General features: G+C 35.0%; 1 protein-coding gene across 1 annotated transcript; it reads right to left on the bottom strand.

Moving 5' to 3' along the window:
• Positions 1-14,538: 14,538 nt before the first annotated feature.
• On the bottom strand, positions 14,539-16,365 carry LOC107428749 (transcription factor MYB1R1). The gene is made up of 3 exons (XM_048474534.2): positions 15,883-16,365; positions 15,557-15,768; positions 14,539-15,440 (listed from the first exon to the last, which is right to left on the bottom strand). The coding sequence occupies exons 1-3, from the start codon at positions 16,172-16,174 to the stop codon at positions 14,964-14,966; spliced, it is 981 nt and encodes a 326-aa protein (XP_048330491.2). The 5' UTR covers positions 16,175-16,365; the 3' UTR covers positions 14,539-14,963.
• Positions 16,366-17,910: the final 1,545 nt, after the last annotated feature.

Here is a 17,910-nt window from a genome sequence, read left to right as displayed (position 1 = left end):
CTTTACTACCCATGGAACAGTGTTTCTCATTGCATATTTCTATTTATTCTTAACTTACAAGGTGAAAATTGCAATCTACCTGTGCCCTCATAAATTTCCTTCTTTTCCTGTATAATGATCTTGTGATTAAGGAAAATTAAATGCGATGGATGCAGCTGAGTTGCAGGTCTTACTTTATAGGCAGAGTCATCTATTAAGATATGCTTTATTCGCTCACTCCCCTAGCCTATAATCATTCATTGCACGATCTTTTGATGTTTCAGCTTCCATTAGACCAAGGATGTGGTGAGGAGAAAGCTATGTACATTGATGCTGAGGGCACATTCAGACCGCAAAGACTATTATAGATAGCAAACAGGTATCATATGTTGCTTTGATTTGAATGTGCTGCTCCATATCTGCGGTATGTATAACAATGGTCTTCGTATCTGCGGGTTTGGATTGTATGGTGCAGATGTCTTGGAGGATATTGCCTATGCGAGAGCCTATTACACTGACCATCTACAAAGACTCTTGCTTGAAGCAGCTTAAGAATGGTGGAAACAAGGTGTGATACTTTGAACTGTCTTTGTCATGTTAAACTCTTAATTATTTTGTTTCCCAATGCTGTATATAAGAGTTGGTTTTAGAGTACTTGTTTGATGAACTTTGGCTCTTTAGGTTTGTCTCATATATGTTTTCCCATCTATCAATCGTTTATAGTTTGTTTTTTGTTCTTAGTTTTTTTTTTTTTTAATTTTTTTTCTGTTTTTAACCATATTTGGCTTACAACTTTTATTTCTTTTTCTTCCTTTTGGCTGATTGCAACCAATCTGTGAGAAGAACAAACCGTCAAGTACTCTTGATGGCCATTTTGATACCAATAGATATTTAATCCAAAAAATAAAATAAAACAAAGAAGCAAGCAACAGCTACATTTTCCAGCTACAAAAATATTGTTTTGCATCTTAAGGATACTTTTGTGATAGCAAAGAAATTTGTAGCTAATGTCTTTGAATTTCATTAGTTGGTAAATTTTTTGGTGTCACTGATTTTTGTAACTAAATAGATTATATTGGCGCAATCACTTCCCACGTTTCAAAATTTTAAATAAAAAGTTATTATACTCTTCCTAATTTTTTTTTTTTTTCCTTTTTCCTTTTTTTCTTTGGCCTTTGCTTTCTTTGTTACTTATGTTCTTTGACCGTGGTTTTGTTTAAGACCCATGTATAAGATCCTTATTGACTCATTTGTTTTCTATATGGCAGGTATGGAAAGAATGGGAGCTGTCACCAAAACTTAAGATTTATACAAATTGAGGATTCATTAAGACATTATAGTTAACTTGATACACAAGTATAAGATTACTTTAGGATAGTTAAGTGTTAGTTTAGATTCCTTTTCGGGGCATATATATTTCCTGTAGCTCAAATATTTGTTTCTTGCCTCTTTTGGTTGATATCTTTTTCTCTATCATTCATTATGTACACTTTTCTATGGAATATGCTTTGTCAATAGAACTGGACAGCTTTCCTTTTATGTTAATCATATGATAGTACTCATTTGGGTGAAATTATGCAAATGAAAATCTTATTTTAAAGCAGGCTATGATTAACATAACGTTAACACGGACACTTATGTTAACACAAGGAATACTTATGACCTGTGCCAATTTGTACATATTGAAAAGCCTGGAACACAATGTTAACACTAAAAGTTCATTTAATTTCATTAAATTGTTGATCCAGAGGTCTAACATTATAATGTGGTTGTGTTTCTCATACCGCAGGTATGCTAGCATAGAAGGTGTCACCAGGATTGAAAATGCATGCAAAAATGAGGCATTAGATTTTAGCTTTTTAAGTAGGAGTTAGATTATTTTAGGATAGGTGTTTGAGAGTTGTTAGTATATAAAATTTGTATCAAACTTCAATGCTGCTAATGTGAAAACATTTGGTTTCAACAATTAATGCAATAATATGAGAATTAATTTGATTTTGAAATCTTGTGTTGTTACTTTAGTATTTGTGTAGATAGATGGACACCTAAAATTTATATTTAGTGTTATGAAAAAAAAAGATATTATATAAAATAAATTTCCATGTAAGTATTTATCTCCAAAAATAATTCGTAGATGAACACTATATATCTTAAGCTACAAATGTTTATGTAGCGAAGTACAAAATGAAATTTTAGTACAAATATGATTTTGGAGCTATTGATTAACATTGACTATTTGTAAGTTATAGCTATCGGTGAAGTGACAATTTTGTGCAATTGGTCAGCAGCTACAGAAAATTTAATTTTGTAGCTGAAGGCATGATACAGGATGAAGATTACCCTGTCAGCTGCAAACCTGAGCTTTCAGTGAAACAAAATATATGGGTTTTGCTATGAAAAAGTCCTTAGCTATTTGTACCCTTGTTTAACTACAAACAATACTCCATAGTAAAAGTACAATTTTAGTTTGGAAATATTTTTTTCTGTTAACTGTTGAGAATTTGTTATGGCCTACATTTACAAACTAGCTACATACAATTTCGTAGCTAAACAGCTTTAAGCTACAAAATCATTAATTTGCTTCAAAAAGAGCTTGTAGTTGATGCTTACTTTTTTTGTAGTGAATGTATGATGGTTGCCAACGATTTTTTTTTTTTTATTAGAAAGTTTAAGGTTTAGGGCATTTTTCCTCAATCGGTTGGGCATGTTTGTAAATATCCGTCTTGATTGTTTCTGAGTAAACGTATTAATCATCATCTAATCGATCTTGTGGGGTCCATCCTATTATCTCCCAAAGCCCAAGTCCCTTAGGGTTTTAACCCTAGAAACCCTAGAGAGAGCATTATAAATAGATGCTTAATTTCTCATTCTTGTATCACATATAATGTAACACCCCGTCCCGAACCATGTCGGAATTTTCGCACGTTTACCGAGGTTGACTGTTGACCATTGACCCAAGGGGTCAAAAGTTGACTTTTTGATCCGATTGGAATTCTAGGTTGATTGAGGTACCGTTACGAAGTACACATTGGCACGAGTTCGTAGACTAATAGCACGTTGAAAACGGAGCTACGGTTTGAAAGTTATGAGCAAAACAAGTTGAGGTCCAAACTGTCCAAGGGGTGTCGGAGTTGACTTTTTATTCATGCAAGGTTGAGCTTTGACTCATGCATGGTTGTGAAGTGCTCGTCGATACGAGTCCGTAGACCGGCACGTCCGATTTGGACATGTGGTTTGAAAGTTATGGACCTGTAGAGTTTTTCAAATACTGTATTATTTTAATATTATTTTTGAAACGTGTAACGATGTGCCACGTGTGACTTAATGAAGGTGACCATGTGTCACTATGTTGAGAAGCCACATGTCAACCATGTGTAATATCATATTATTTTATTATTATTTTAAATAATAATATTATTATTTAATTATTTTTATTTTATTTTATTTTTCTTTTTCTTTTCCTTTTTCTTTTCTTTTTTCTTTCCCCACGTGGGAAAAAAGGCCAGCGGGGCCCGATTCCTTTTCTTCTTCTTCTTCTTCTTCTTCTTCTTCTTCTTCCTTTCGTTCTTCCTTCCTTCCCACCGCCCGTCCCTCTCTCTCTCCCTGCTGCACATTTCCCGGCCACCGGAACCACTCATGCGCCGGCCGACATGAAAGCCCACAGCTAGGCGACACCGGCAGCCAAATTTTCGGCCGAATGGCCAGTGGACGCGCCGTGATCGGCCTCCAACGCCGGCGGCCGGTGTGTCGCTGGTTTGGCCATTTTCCGGAAGCCACCGGTCGTGCAACCGGTCCTTTCCCACTAATTTGGACCCTCTGATTCTGATTCTGAGCTCTAATTAACTCAACTCTCGTCGATTTGCGAGATACGAGGAATTGAAAATCAGCCGAAGCTTTCCGGCCACCTCCGGCTGAATTGGGGTCGATGGAGACCGGATTTGTAATCCTCGTCGCTCAAGCTTCGATTCGGTATATAATTTGTCAATTTTGGATAACGTTTTTGTTTGACCCCCCGGGTACCAGGTATTATTTATTTGAATAAAATATTAATTTATTTGTCTTTGTATGAATTGTGTTTTAGGAGCACCGGTGAGTCGTGGAATTGATCCCATAGTGGATCATGGTTTAATTGCGTGCTCCAGGTGAGTGACCCACCTTCAAATTAATTTCGGGAATTAAATTGGTGAATATTATGTGTGATTTGAATATTTGGAATTTAAATTCTATATGCCAAATATTTATTTAATTTATTGTGGAATTATTGGTGAATTTATTGGATTTAAGAAAATGTGCATTCTATAAATTTATGCCATGTGAAATTATTTTATGGTTTGAGAATTTTGAAATTCTTGTGGTTGTAACATTAAATCAGGCATGATTTGATTTTCAAATATTTCAAGAAAAATATTTGTTTATGTTGGTGACTCCAATTTTTATAAAATATGCCCATGGAATATTATGAGATTTAATTATTATATTTCGAGAATTATTTATGCTATTGGAAAAATGTGGATATTTGAATTGGTAGATTTGGGAGTTGGTGGATTTGAAAATCATGGAATTTATGGTGTTGATTATAATTAAATTGTGGAGAATTTCCGGGTTCAAGCGGATGGAATATACCCACTATGTTTATGCAAAATGTGAGATTTGATATATATATAAATTAAATATGTGGATTTTATGATTTTAGATGCACCGTGCACGTACTGGTGTTCTGTTTATATGTGATATGGATATTGTGCACACGGATGTGATTAGCGCGCAGGTGGGTAGTAGCGTGCAGGTGATATTATGAGGTTGTCCTGTGGTTGCCATCGGATGAGGGTAGGCCACCCTTCCATGGCCGGGACACCAGGTTAGCAGCGGTGCGGTAGGACGCCACGCGACCGTATGTCGGTTTCTTTCTATAACCTCCTGTCTGGCGGTACCTTGGGACGCTGGGTACTATTGGCGCCACTGGTATATAGTGGGTGCATCACGTGATTTTCAGAACTGTGATTTTAAAATAAATATTTTGAAACTGTATTGGAATTAAAAATATAATTATTACCGTTTCTGGTATTTATTTGATGTCTTGGTTTCGGGGAATACGAACAAAGGGTTTTGTGAAAAGATTTTAAAAGGGGAACTTTTCCAACCGAGAGAATCGTAAGGGTTTTAAGAGAAATTATTATTTCCAATTTATTATTATTTATCTATTTATTACCGTGGTATTATATTGTATAGTAGATAGGGTCAGTCACTGAGATGATTAGCATCTCACATTCTTAAACTCTGTTCCCCTAGGTCCAAGTTGGAGACGTTGATTTTCCGAGACGAGCCCAACGTCTCAGTTCGTTGCCGAAGGTTCGAGAAGTATTTCTTCCCTTTTTCCTCTCTATCTGTATTACTTCTTATCTGTCATTGTATAAATTCCACATTTATCTGTATAATGCTCTGTATACTGTATTGGACGTGTAGTTTTTATTTATGCACTGGGTTGCTGCTGTTGTTATTTGAAGAGCTGAAATTTGTGAAATCAATTTGTAGTATTGTGGGAGGAATAAAGGGATGTTTATAGAAGTGTGTTTTCAGTGCAAGAAATTTTTGGTTAATCCTACCCTTAGGGGAGGTGCTGCCGGATTTTCCGTTGGAAGGTTCGGTAGTATTTTCCTGGGATCAGAGCTTGTCTAGGGTTCCGGAAAAGGAATTCTGGACGGGTCCTGACATATAACATACAGTATAGACAATACAAGTTTTGAGAGAGACTGAGAGAAGTTTTTTTGTATAAAAATTTTACAGTTATAATACATCTTTTTCTTCTTAATTTTTGTGCTTTTGTCTCTCTTTATTTCTCTGTATTAGTTTTGTGTGTTTTTTTGTGATCAAAAGATCACAACAAGTGGTATCAGAGCCTGGTTCCAGGTATAAGGTTTGCCGTCCAAAAGCTTAAACGGCGTATTTGAGCATACCAGGAGGTAGATCTCGCCGAGATGAAGAGAGTGAGCCCAACTGGACCTCAATCCGCCGCTACATGCACCCCCACATGCCGGTCAAAGTTTTTGTGTAGGTTTTCATGCGTCGGTCAACTCACATGTGCCACACACGTGCCACTCCAGACTAGTCGAGCTGTGAGCCACACCTTCGAGCCAAGCTGAGAGACGAGATAGGAGCCGAGTCGTGACATGTCACCTGACACGTCATCAGCCAGCTTTCTACCACGTCATCTGACACATCAATACCGATCCAAGAATTTTCTAAAATTGTAGATATACCCCTATATTTTTTATATTTGCAGGTTTTTCCAGAAATTTTAATATTTGCAGATTGGCCCATAATTTTTGAAAATTGCACTTTGACCCTAAAAATTTGAAGATTTGGATTTTGGCATGAGAAGAGTCAAACCTAACATTTTTCTACCATTCCAAATGCATTGGTGGACTCCATTTTCCAAATTTAGCTCCAATTTTTTACAGGACAAGATGTCAATGGATGAGTCACATTCGGGAGCTATGATCAAGCTTACTGCCACCAACTATGCATTTTGGAGACCTTAGATGGAAGATCTTCTAAATTACAAGGATTTGTTTAACCCCTTAGATGCCAAAAGAAAGAATCCCGATCCCACCAAAGAAGCGGAATGGAAGAAGATGAATAGGAAAACAATCAGTTAAATCCGACAATGGATCGGCCACAGTGTCTTCCATCATGTTGTACAAGAGATGGACGCATACACCCTCTGGAAGAAATTGGAGGACATGTACCAAGCCAAGACTGCTTGGAATAAAGCCTTATTGATGAGGCGTTTGGTGAATTTGAAGTTGAAGAATGGAATTTCTGTAGCCAAGCACACCAGTATGTTTCAGAACTTGGTAAACCAATTGTCTGCAGTGAAGTTACAATTAAGGGATGAAGAATAGGCACTTTTACTTCTTAGCTCTCTTCCAGACAGTTGGGAGACACTAGTCGTCTCTTTTAGAAATTCGGTCCCGAATAGAAAACTTACCATAGCTATGGTAACGAATGCCTTATTTAATAAGGAAGCCAGGAGAAGAACATTGATAATGATCAAACACATGCCCTTGTCACAGAGAAACGAGGAAGATAGCAAGAAAGTACTCATGATAAGGGAAGAGGCAGAAGCCAAAACAGAGGTAGATCTACAGGTGGAAGGAGGTCATCATATAAGTGTCACTATTGTGGCCGAGAAGGACACTTGAAGAAGTACTGTAGGAAGATATTGCAAGAGCAGGGGCAGAAAAACAATCAACTGGAGAAGGATGGTGAAACTTTGGTCATTGTCAGAGGAGAAGTAGCATATTGTTCCACACATGAAGAATCATGCCTTCACACTTCAAGCCTAGAAGTCGAGTGGGTCGTTAATACTGTAGCATCCTACCACGTTACTTCACATGTAAGTTTTTTCAAGACATATAAAGCAGAAGACTTTGGCACAGTGAAGATGGGAAGTAACAGTTTTGTCAAGATTGTTGGAATTGGAGATGTTCAGATAAGGACTAATGTTGGACATATAATTACTTTGAAGAATGTCCGACATGTTCCAGACATTCGGCTCAATTTGCTCTCAAGAATAGCCTTTAACAAGGAAGGCTTCAGCAACCACTTTTACAACAGCACATGAAAAATGACAAAAGGTGCTATGGTTGTTGCTCAAGGACATATTTGTGTAATACTTTACAAGACTCATGTGAAAATTTATACAGATAGCCTCAACATTACAGAAAGAGAGGTATATCAAAATCTGTGGCACCAGAGACTCGGTCACATAAGTGAGAAAGGATTGTCTACCTTGATGAATAAAAGGCTTATCACTATTTCCAAGGATGCTGTGTTAGATCCTTGCAATCATTGTTTGTATGGTACGCAACACAGAGTCTCATTTAACTCCATTTCAATGAGAAGATCAGAATTGCTTAGTCTGATGCATTCTGATGTTGGTGGACCTTTGGAAGAGGGATCTCTAGGTGGCAACAGATATTTCCTAACCTTATAGATGATGCTTCTCGGAAGGTGTGGGTTTATTTCCTAAAGACGAAGGATCAAGTTTTAGATCACTTCAAAGAGTTCCATGCCATGGTAGAGCGTGAGACAGGAAAGAAGGTAAAGTGTCTTCGCTCAGACAACGGGGATGAGTATACTTCCCGGAAGTGTGAGGCCTACTGCAAAGGACAGGGCATTCGGCATGAGAAAACGGTCCCTCATACCCCACAATATAATGGCATAGATAAAAGAATGAATTAGACGATTATGAAGAAGGTCAGAAGTATGATCAGTATGGTTAAGCTGAGAAAGTCATTCTAGGGAGAAGCTGTTCGTGCCACCTGCTATTTGATTAACAGATCGCCATCAGTACCACTAAATTTTGAAATTTCGGAGAAAATGTGATCTGGTAAGAATCTCTCATACTCTCATCTAAGAGTATTTGGATGTTTAGCCTTTGTACATATATCCAAAGAGCTTAGACAGAAGCTTGACGTAAGAACTCATATACAAATTATGGGATCTGAAGGCAAAGAAGGTTATCAGAAGCAGGAATATGGTATTTCAAGAAAACCATACTATAAAAGATTTTAAGAAGCCAATGAAGTCTTCTAGTACCAGTGCCCATGATTTTTTTCCTAATCCAAAACCAACACAACCAACCACAGATGATGATAAGGTGTATAGGGAATTACCAGAAGCAGAACAGAAGAGAGAAGAGGATATTGAGCAGGGAGATGCTCAAACACCAGAAGCTGCAGGACCATCAGAACAGTCAAATGAAGGTACACCTTTTCGAAGATCTAAACAAAGCTGTATTCCATCAAAGAGATATCCAAAATCTCAATATATTCTGCTTACTGAAGAGGGGAAGCCAGAGAGCTTTCAAGAAGCTAATTCACATCAAGACAACGAAAAATGGATACATGCAATGCAAGATGAGATGGAATCTTTGCAGAAGAATCATACCTATGAGTTGGTTAAGCTTCCAAAGGGAAAGAAGGCATTGAGACAAATGGGTATTCAAACTCAAGAAAGATGGCAACCGACAGGTGGTGAAGCATAAAACTCGATTGGTCATCAAAGGTTTCCTTCAGAAAAAAGGAATTGACTTTGATGAGATTTTCTCACCAGTAATGAAGATGACTTCGGTACGAATTATTCTTGGTCCAGTAGCCTGTCTAGACCTAAAGCTTGAACAGATGGATGTGAAAACAGCGTTCTTTCATGGTGATCTATATGAAGAGATTTATATGGAGCAATCAGATGGTTTTGAAGTTTCAGGGAAGGAGAACCTCGTTTGCAAGTTAGAGAAGAGCTTGTATAGCCCCAAGCAAGCACCTAGGTCGTGGTACAAGAAATTTGACTCTTTTATGATGAGTCAAGGATACAAAAATACTGATACAGACCAGTGTGTTTATATTCAGAGATTTCTAGATGGAAAATTCATTGCACTTTTGCTATATGTCAACAACATGTTGATCGTTGGACAAAATGCAATGAAAATTAGTCATCTGAAGAAGAAACTTTCCAAGTCATTTGATATGAAGGACTTGGGACCAGCTTAATAGATTTTAGGAATGCAAATAGTTCAAGATAGGAAAAATCACAAGTTATGGCTATCTTAAGAGAAGTATGTCGAATGAGTGATAAAGAGATTTAGCATGGAGAAGGCCAAACCAGTTAGCATTCCATTAGCAAACCATTTCAAGTTGAGCAAGAGATCGTGCCCCTTATCCAAAGTAGAGATAGCGGAGATGGCTTCAAAGCCTTATTCTTCAGTGGTGGGAAGTCTAATGTATGCAATGGTGTGTACTAGACTGGACATTACTCATGCAGTTGATACTGTGAGCAGATTTCTTTCAAATCCTGGAAAGGAATATTGGGAAGCAATCAAGTGGATTCTCAAGTATCTTAAGGGTACATCAAAAGTATGCTTATGTTACGGGAAAAGTGATTCGGTTCTACATGGCTATACAGATGCAAATATGGCCAGAGATCTTGATAGTAGGAAATCTATTTCAAGTTATATTTACACTTTTGCTGGAGGAGCTGTGTCATGGCAGTCAAGATTGCAAAAGTGTGTAGCTTTATCAACAACAGAAGTAGAGTATATTGTCGCAGCGAAAGCTGGTAAGGAGATGTTGTGGTTAAACCGTTTGCTACATGAACTGGGCATAAACCATAATGACTACAAGATACATTGTGACAGCCAGAGTGCTATGGATTTAAGCAAGAATTCAATGTATCATTTCCGGACAAAGCATATTGATATTCATTATCATTGGATACACGATGTGACTGAGCATAAATTGTTCAGGTTAGTAAAGATTCACACAAAGGAGAATCCAGTAGATATGTTTACAAAAGTTGTTACATCAGAAGAGTTGAAGCTGTGTAGAGACATAGCTGGTTTAGATGGTGGGTGACCATCAAGTTTTTGAAATGCGGCTAGAGGGGGAGAATTGTGGGGTTCAACATATTATCTCCTAAAACCCAAGCTCATTAGGGTTTCAACCCTAGAAGCCCCAGAGAAAGCATTACAAATAGATGTTTAATTTCTCATTCTTGTATCACATATAACATACAGTATGAACAATACAGGTTTTGAGAGAGGCTGAAAGAAGTTTTTTTGTGTATAAATTTTATAGTATAATACATCTTTTTCTTCTCAATTTTCATGCTTTCGTCTCTCTTTATTTTTCTTCTGTATTAGTTTTTTGTGTTTTTGGTGATCAAAGGATCACAACAGATCTATAAAGTAACTACATTCAAGAGAATTTTATACCTATTTTATTTGTTGATTTTGACCAAGAAACTAGATGTGAACATGTTAATAAAGTATTGAGAGATGCACATTTTTTGGTTAGAAAAGGGACTAGAAATTAGATTTGAACAGAAAGCAAACTGAAATATAAAAAGACTTGTACAAGTTAGTGGTAACCCAACTATCCTGTCTACCAATTTCACCTGATGATAAGCTCTTCTAGTGCCTATTAACACTGTTGGATTCCGATAAGCATATAGTAGCACACATAACCCTAATTGCATGTGATTATAAGCTCTTCTAGTATGTGTTAACACAATTGGATTCAGATAAGAATAATTATAGCAAGCACCTGGAATCAATTTTCTAAAAGGCATAAAAAGGCAGAGACTAGGTGTGCTTTGCGTAAGGCATGGAGTAAAAGTCTCGTATATGGCCTAAATAGGGGAAAAGATGGTCAACAATGCTTTGACCGTCAAAAGGAAGGCCTAGGTGTGAAAACGTGTGGGACTTTTCCCCAAAAAATGAAATAAAATAATTTTCATAAAATAAATTTAATTATTTTATTTACTTATTTATTAATTAAAAAAAAAAGAGCTAAGATATAATTTAATAAAAAATTAGAAACTCACATTTAACACCACATGAAAAGCTATGGTGATCAAGTTGAAATCAAGGATTCCAAAGGGAAAGGGAAATAATTGTGCATATAATGATATAGAAGATGAATTAGATGAAAAGGATAATGAATTGGAGTCTTATGAACAACTAGACTAGAAGTATATTCTAGTGATATCTAAATTGTCTAACTGTAAATTATTAAGAGATTTAATATTTCTTTTGAAAAAAGTGTTGAAAGCTGAAATTTTGGCTATATAACAAAAGCATTTTTCTTTAATTTTTGAACTTGAAAAGCTTATTGTAGATCTCAAAAAGAGGATTGGTTACAAATAATAGAAAATTGATAGTTTTTTAATATGAAGTGAAGTTTAAAATCATAATTGTTTTACAAAAACACAATAATAAAACAATTAATAATTGTTTTTCACTATGCCAAATGTTAACTAGTTGTGTCACTTTTTTGAAAATCCTATTTACATTTTGGCATAGCTCCTAAAAAGTTGTTTTTGACTTTTAAGTTTAACTGCTAAACAGTGTTTAGAAAGTTTTCTAAAAGTGCTTTTAGCCTGTAGAAGTGCTTTAATCAAAGTTGGTTTGAATGTCTCCATCAAGAAGTATTTTTCAAGAAGGAAAAGCTTTGAAAAGTAAAAACAAAAATTATATCAAACAAGGCCTAAGTCTTCCCTAAAATACATTTGTTAATCTCCCTTTCGTTTTCTTACTCAATGCTCAAAAGAAAAATTGGAGATTAATATGTAAGACTCACAAATTACTCTTTTTGGATAAACCTTCAATTTCTAAGAAGGTGAAAACGGAAAGCATACATGAACAAAATATGCATGCTTTTACGAAAAATACGTTTGGAAAAAGGAAATAAAGGAAACCAATTCCAATTCCAATCCATCAATGACATATCAAATTAAAAGATTTGGATGATCAACAAAAATTTAAAAGATTTGGACTTAAAACAATACAAATTTAGGATAATTTTTTTGATTATTTTTATTTTCCATGGAAAAGGTCGGCAATATTTTTCTTAATTATCAATGTTGATCAATTGTGCAAGCACGCTCTTTGTTTTTCAAAAGGTTTTTTTTGCAATTCCATTTAAATTCTATACAGTCTTCATACATAATAATTGACCAAAAACCCGTTCATTTTCTCCCCTCCTTATTTCTCTCTTTCTTTTATTAAGGTTATGGTTTTATACATTTAGCAATAACCACTGCCTCCACCACCAAAAAGAGTCACTCGTCACTTTGCCTTCATGATTCAGCATACCTACAATGAGGACTTAATGGGTCTCCAATGCAAGCTAATCTCGAACAAAATACAAGTTTTTCTATTTCTTTTTTTTCTCAATTAATTCTTGTGCACTGCTAACTTAATGGGTCTCCAATGCAAGCTAATCTCGAACAAAATACAAGTTTTTCTATTTCTTTTTTTTTCTCAATTAATTCTTGTGCACTGCTAACTCGTAATCTATTTTTAAAAGTCTATTCATTTTATTCATAAATTTTCAAGATCTTTTCTAATTTGATGAAACAAATAAAACTCAATTCATTTGAATTAAATTGCCTATAGGATTCAAAAAATTTAACAACAATCTCAGAAAAAATCAAGGGAAAACCAAAGAAACAAACATGCTTGAACACTCCATCACCAGTTGGTTTCAACAAGAGATATGGAGGTAAGTTCCAGCTATCAAATCAAAAAAATTGCTTAAGAAATTTCTAAGACATATTTTACTATTTTTTTTTCTAGAAAATGTAAGTTAAAATTGAAACACTTACATAGATTGGGAAAAAAAAAATTGATTTTAAAGGTTCTATATCATTAATTTTTTTTATTTCTTTTCAAAAATAAAAAAATAGTCACGATAGATCGGAAATTGCCACAATCATAGGAGGATGTTGCATATTGGAGGAAAGAAAGTTTAACAAAATTAAAACTTGAAAAAGAACGCGAAAAAGGGTTAGAATAGAGGCGGAATTTTAAAAAATGCAGACAACTTGCAAATATAACTTTTCTTATTTTTAAGTGAAATAATGTTTACCTAAGACTAGTTTTCCAGTTCCTAGACTGTCCCATCAAGCCAATCTCAACCAAGAGATGTTTGCAGAATTCATGTATGTCATGCAGGGGCCTGGCGAACAATTTTGTGCTCCCTGTTGGCACATTTCATTTTTTTGCCAAAATAAAAAAGTCAGATTAAAATTTTAACCCCAAAAATAAAAAAAAAAATAAACAAGGAAAATGAGCAGGCAGATTATGATATGTGAAAATAAGAGTTTATCTTTAGCTCTTTCTTAGCTGTAGAATGTATGATATTGATGTTCTCATTTTATCTTTTCTTTGTCAACTAGATAAATCCATTTTCAGGAGTAGTATTAAAATTATTCAACCGAACTTTTTATAAAATAATCATATCCAATCTAATTATATTACCGATCAATTTATTTTTTATTTGAATTAGTTGTAGAATTTGATAGCTTTGAATAAAATGGAATTATCAATCGGTATATTTTTAAACATCTATTTGATCTCATATTTATTGGTGCATATTAAACTTAAAAATCATATTGAATTAAGATAAACCAATAAAAATAACGAATCCATTTGAATTACTTATCATTATTATTATTATTATTATAAATAAATAAAAAATGGATTACACCCCAGTCCCGCATCCAAATTACTTAGCAGAAAAAATTTGATTTAACAATTTCCATCTTTCAATTATATATATATATATATATTAATGAATAATTTCATATACTTACTAGAATAATCCAAAAGCTCGTCTATAGTACTGCATAATTAGCTCATTCCAGCATTTCAAACGGAGTCTAATTTGGTGAGTCAATCACAACAAAAACAGCCCGAAACATTCTTCATACCGAAAAGGAAAGCTGGATATATATATATATATATATATATATATTACACAAACAATAATGATGCTATAGAAACCAAATTAGTTATAAAAAACCACTTATCCAATTTTAATATATATATATATATTGTCAATGATTCCAGCTAAAATATATATACATATATATATATATATATATATATATTGTCAATGAAATATCAATATATGATAGGTGAATTATTAAAAATATAACATGATTATGGATAATCAAACTTTTAAATAAATAAATCAAATAAATATTATAATAATCATATATTCAATTATAGCATCACCACCACGTAATTATTATTATTATTATTTTCCAAGTTGTTGAGGTTTCAAAAGCAAGCCACATCAAATAACATTGCGCACCTGGTGCTCTTTTATCGTTCCAATCCCCCAAAGGAACCACACAAAATCAAACAAGAATCCTTACATGAAAACGACATCTCATCTTTTCCTTAAATCTTTTTTTTTTTCTTTTTTTTTTTAATTTTTTATTTTATTCTACCCTGCTGTACATAAAAAGGAATTAATCACCTAGCTAATTAATCACCTAATTAATCTATCTAATTAATCCATTTTTTTTCTTTTTAAATCTTATCTAATATTCCACTTAGCTAGCTGTATTATACAGAAAATAGATTATCGTTATCGAATAATAATAATAATAATATTCTTCTTTTTTTTTTTTTTTTTTCAGGCAACACTGATAATGCTATCGCCGTTGGACATAGCCTGAAACGCAGAAGCACGAGTCGTCGTCGTTGTAGGTGGAGGAGACTGATCACTCGGGGACGAAGACGACGTCGTATTAATATTCAGAGATAGAGGCAATGGGTCCATGGTGGCGGTTGACTTGGTTTTTTTATTTAGATTTAGATTAGCCATTTTGGACGACGGAGGAACAGGATGGATCGGAATCGGACGGATAGGCTTGCAGGTCGGTTTTTTCGCTTGGTAATTGCTTTGTCCTCCTCCTAATACCATACTCTCCGATGAGCTTTCTTCGGCGGCGACCGGCACAACCACGGAGGCCAGAGTCATCGGGAAATTTGACACCGGAAATCCGCCAATCAAATGAGGCTGCTGTTGTGGTGGTGGTTGCGGTGGATGTGGAAGTACTGGTAGTGATCCAGATTCTAGATCTTCCTCTATCGACGAATTCGTCACAAACTGTCAAAAACAATTAATTATAAAAATATTAAAAAAAAAAAAAGGTTCGTCAACGACCTAGATTTTTTTTTTTTTAATAATAGAAAATAGAAACTTGTAAGAGATTAAATGCATACAGCGGAATCAGTAGTGATGTCGAAGAGACTAGATCTGCGGCGGCGGCGATTCTGATTGTTTCGTCGGAGAAAATATTTCTGAGCGTGACTCGCTACCTGAGTCGGCGTCCGAGTTTTCACGAAGTTTCTAGAAATTCCTCTCCAATCTCCTTTCCCTACCTTCTGCAATCCCAACAAGAAAAGTCTGTGTTCCTCCTCCGTCCATGGGACACCTAATTAAAGCCACACAGAGAAAAAAAAAATTAGTTAAAATTAAAATTAATCCAGAAAATGGAAATTAAACAGATGCGGAAACGAAATCAGAAAATAAATTCAAATCCAAATACCTCTCTTGCGCTCGCGACTCCGACCAGAAGCGTGAACGACGTCGTCAGATGCGTAACCGGCTTCGGCGTTGGAAGAGTCCTGAAGCTGATCGTACTGAGAAAGATTGGTCATACTAGCACTCTTCCGGAACGAGCTTCCCTCCGTAACTCTCACACCGAATAGCATGATCGCGTTCTCGCCGGAGCCGGCACCGAAGCCACCACTTCCTCCTCCTCCACCACCGCCGTTCTCCGTGCATGTGCGCGAGTTGTGGCCGTTGTTCCCGCACTGCGAGCAAGTGCGAGACATCATGGAAACGACGCGTCGTTTATGAATAAATCTAGCAAAACATGCAGAGAAAAAGAAAAAAAAGATAGAGAGAGAAATAAAAAGGATTTTTGGTGGCGAATGGAAAAGAGAAAAGAGAGCAGCTCTGGTTGATATAGAAGTGAGTATTTAGGGTTTTGATTCCGCTTTATTTCGTGTGTGTGTGTTATCTGTACTAGCATGAAAGAGAGGCTAAAAAGGATCTGCAAAAAGAAACGATCCTGTGCTCCGCACTAGCATCGTTTTCAATATACACGCACCATCAACTACCGACATAGACCATTCCCTCATATCACATTCTCCAAATCATATCCGTTATAATCCTCCCCATCAGATGTTGTCCAGTCGATACACCCAAAGCCGCGTGGTTTTGTAATTTCCACCGTACAATTATGGATCATATTTCCAAATTTCATCCACAATTTTTATTAATTTATTACAGAAATAAATAAATAAAAAGTATATTCTAAGTTTCCCACCATGCTATCTCTAGTTATTGACTTGGGACTACTTTTGGTTGGTCCAAGTATAAATCATGTTGCAACCGTTATATATATATATATATATATAGACCATCCAAAATCAATAATCCACAAGTCACATGAACTTTAAATATAAGGTATATTTTGGTTACCCCTAAATTATCCTAGCCTATATTATTGGCCCAAAAATGTTTGTACATTAATAGAAAATCCAAGTTTGAAATTTTTTCAGAAAAGTACTACCATAAGCACCAATTTTGTTTACCTATTTGTTCATAAATGGTGTAAATAAAATTCAAAATAAGCTAATAAAAAAAACAATGATGCTGCAGGCACAAAATTTATTTAAACACTTTTATATTATAATTAATACGATAATAATTTTATTTATTGAAAAAATAATTCTTGATAACATAAATAAACTCAATGCAAACAAATAAAAATATTATTATATCATTTGTTGGATTTGTTAATAAATTAATTCACATAGAGTTCATAATAAAATAAAATCACGTGAATCAATTTCAAACAAATCTAAGTCTAATCTAATATAATTTTATTGAAGTTAAAAAACAAGCACTTATGTACTATTGGTTTTAAAAATATTAGAAAAATTAAAAATAAAAGGATGGTGGAGGAGCAAAGTGTGTGTCGACCGTCAAGATGGCATATTCGGTAGCTCTTTGAGAAAGATTTGGTTGTCTCTCAATGTTTGTGTTGTGTGTCGTCCTTTGTTCACCTTTCTTATTTAATCATCCATGGTGGTGGGTGTGGATGTGGAGGATAAGTAAATCTGGACCCCACCCATCACCCATGCACCTTCTCTTTACCTCTACCTTTCTATGTGGCTTCGCTCTCTTTTTTTGGTGGAATACGCATACTGTTTCATTTTATATATATATATTATTATTATTTTATTTCATGAACCGTAAGGGTTTTGCTTTGCCCGATTTGGTACATAACCCAAGAAAGCCCAATAGAATCATGCCACATAAGCAAGATCTCTTTTTCTTCTATGCTGTTTTGGCAAAAATAGAAATGCACTGCGTGAGTTTAACAATGCTCTTTTGGAAGCACGTGTTCCTCACTATCTCTGCTGCTTTCGAAGATTTTTGTCCATTAGTTTTGGGGGGCCACAATTTTTCTTAGTTTATTTTAATTTTAATATTATTTAAATATTTTATCTTATTTTTATTTTCTACGGTGGTTGTTTGTCCTGACTCCGCACCTTGTTTTGTT

Source organism: Ziziphus jujuba, chromosome 12, assembly GCF_031755915.1.
Source record: "Ziziphus jujuba cultivar Dongzao chromosome 12, ASM3175591v1".
Taxonomy (NCBI): domain Eukaryota; kingdom Viridiplantae; phylum Streptophyta; class Magnoliopsida; order Rosales; family Rhamnaceae; genus Ziziphus; species Ziziphus jujuba.
This window is presented reverse-complemented; position numbering and strand designations above follow the sequence as displayed.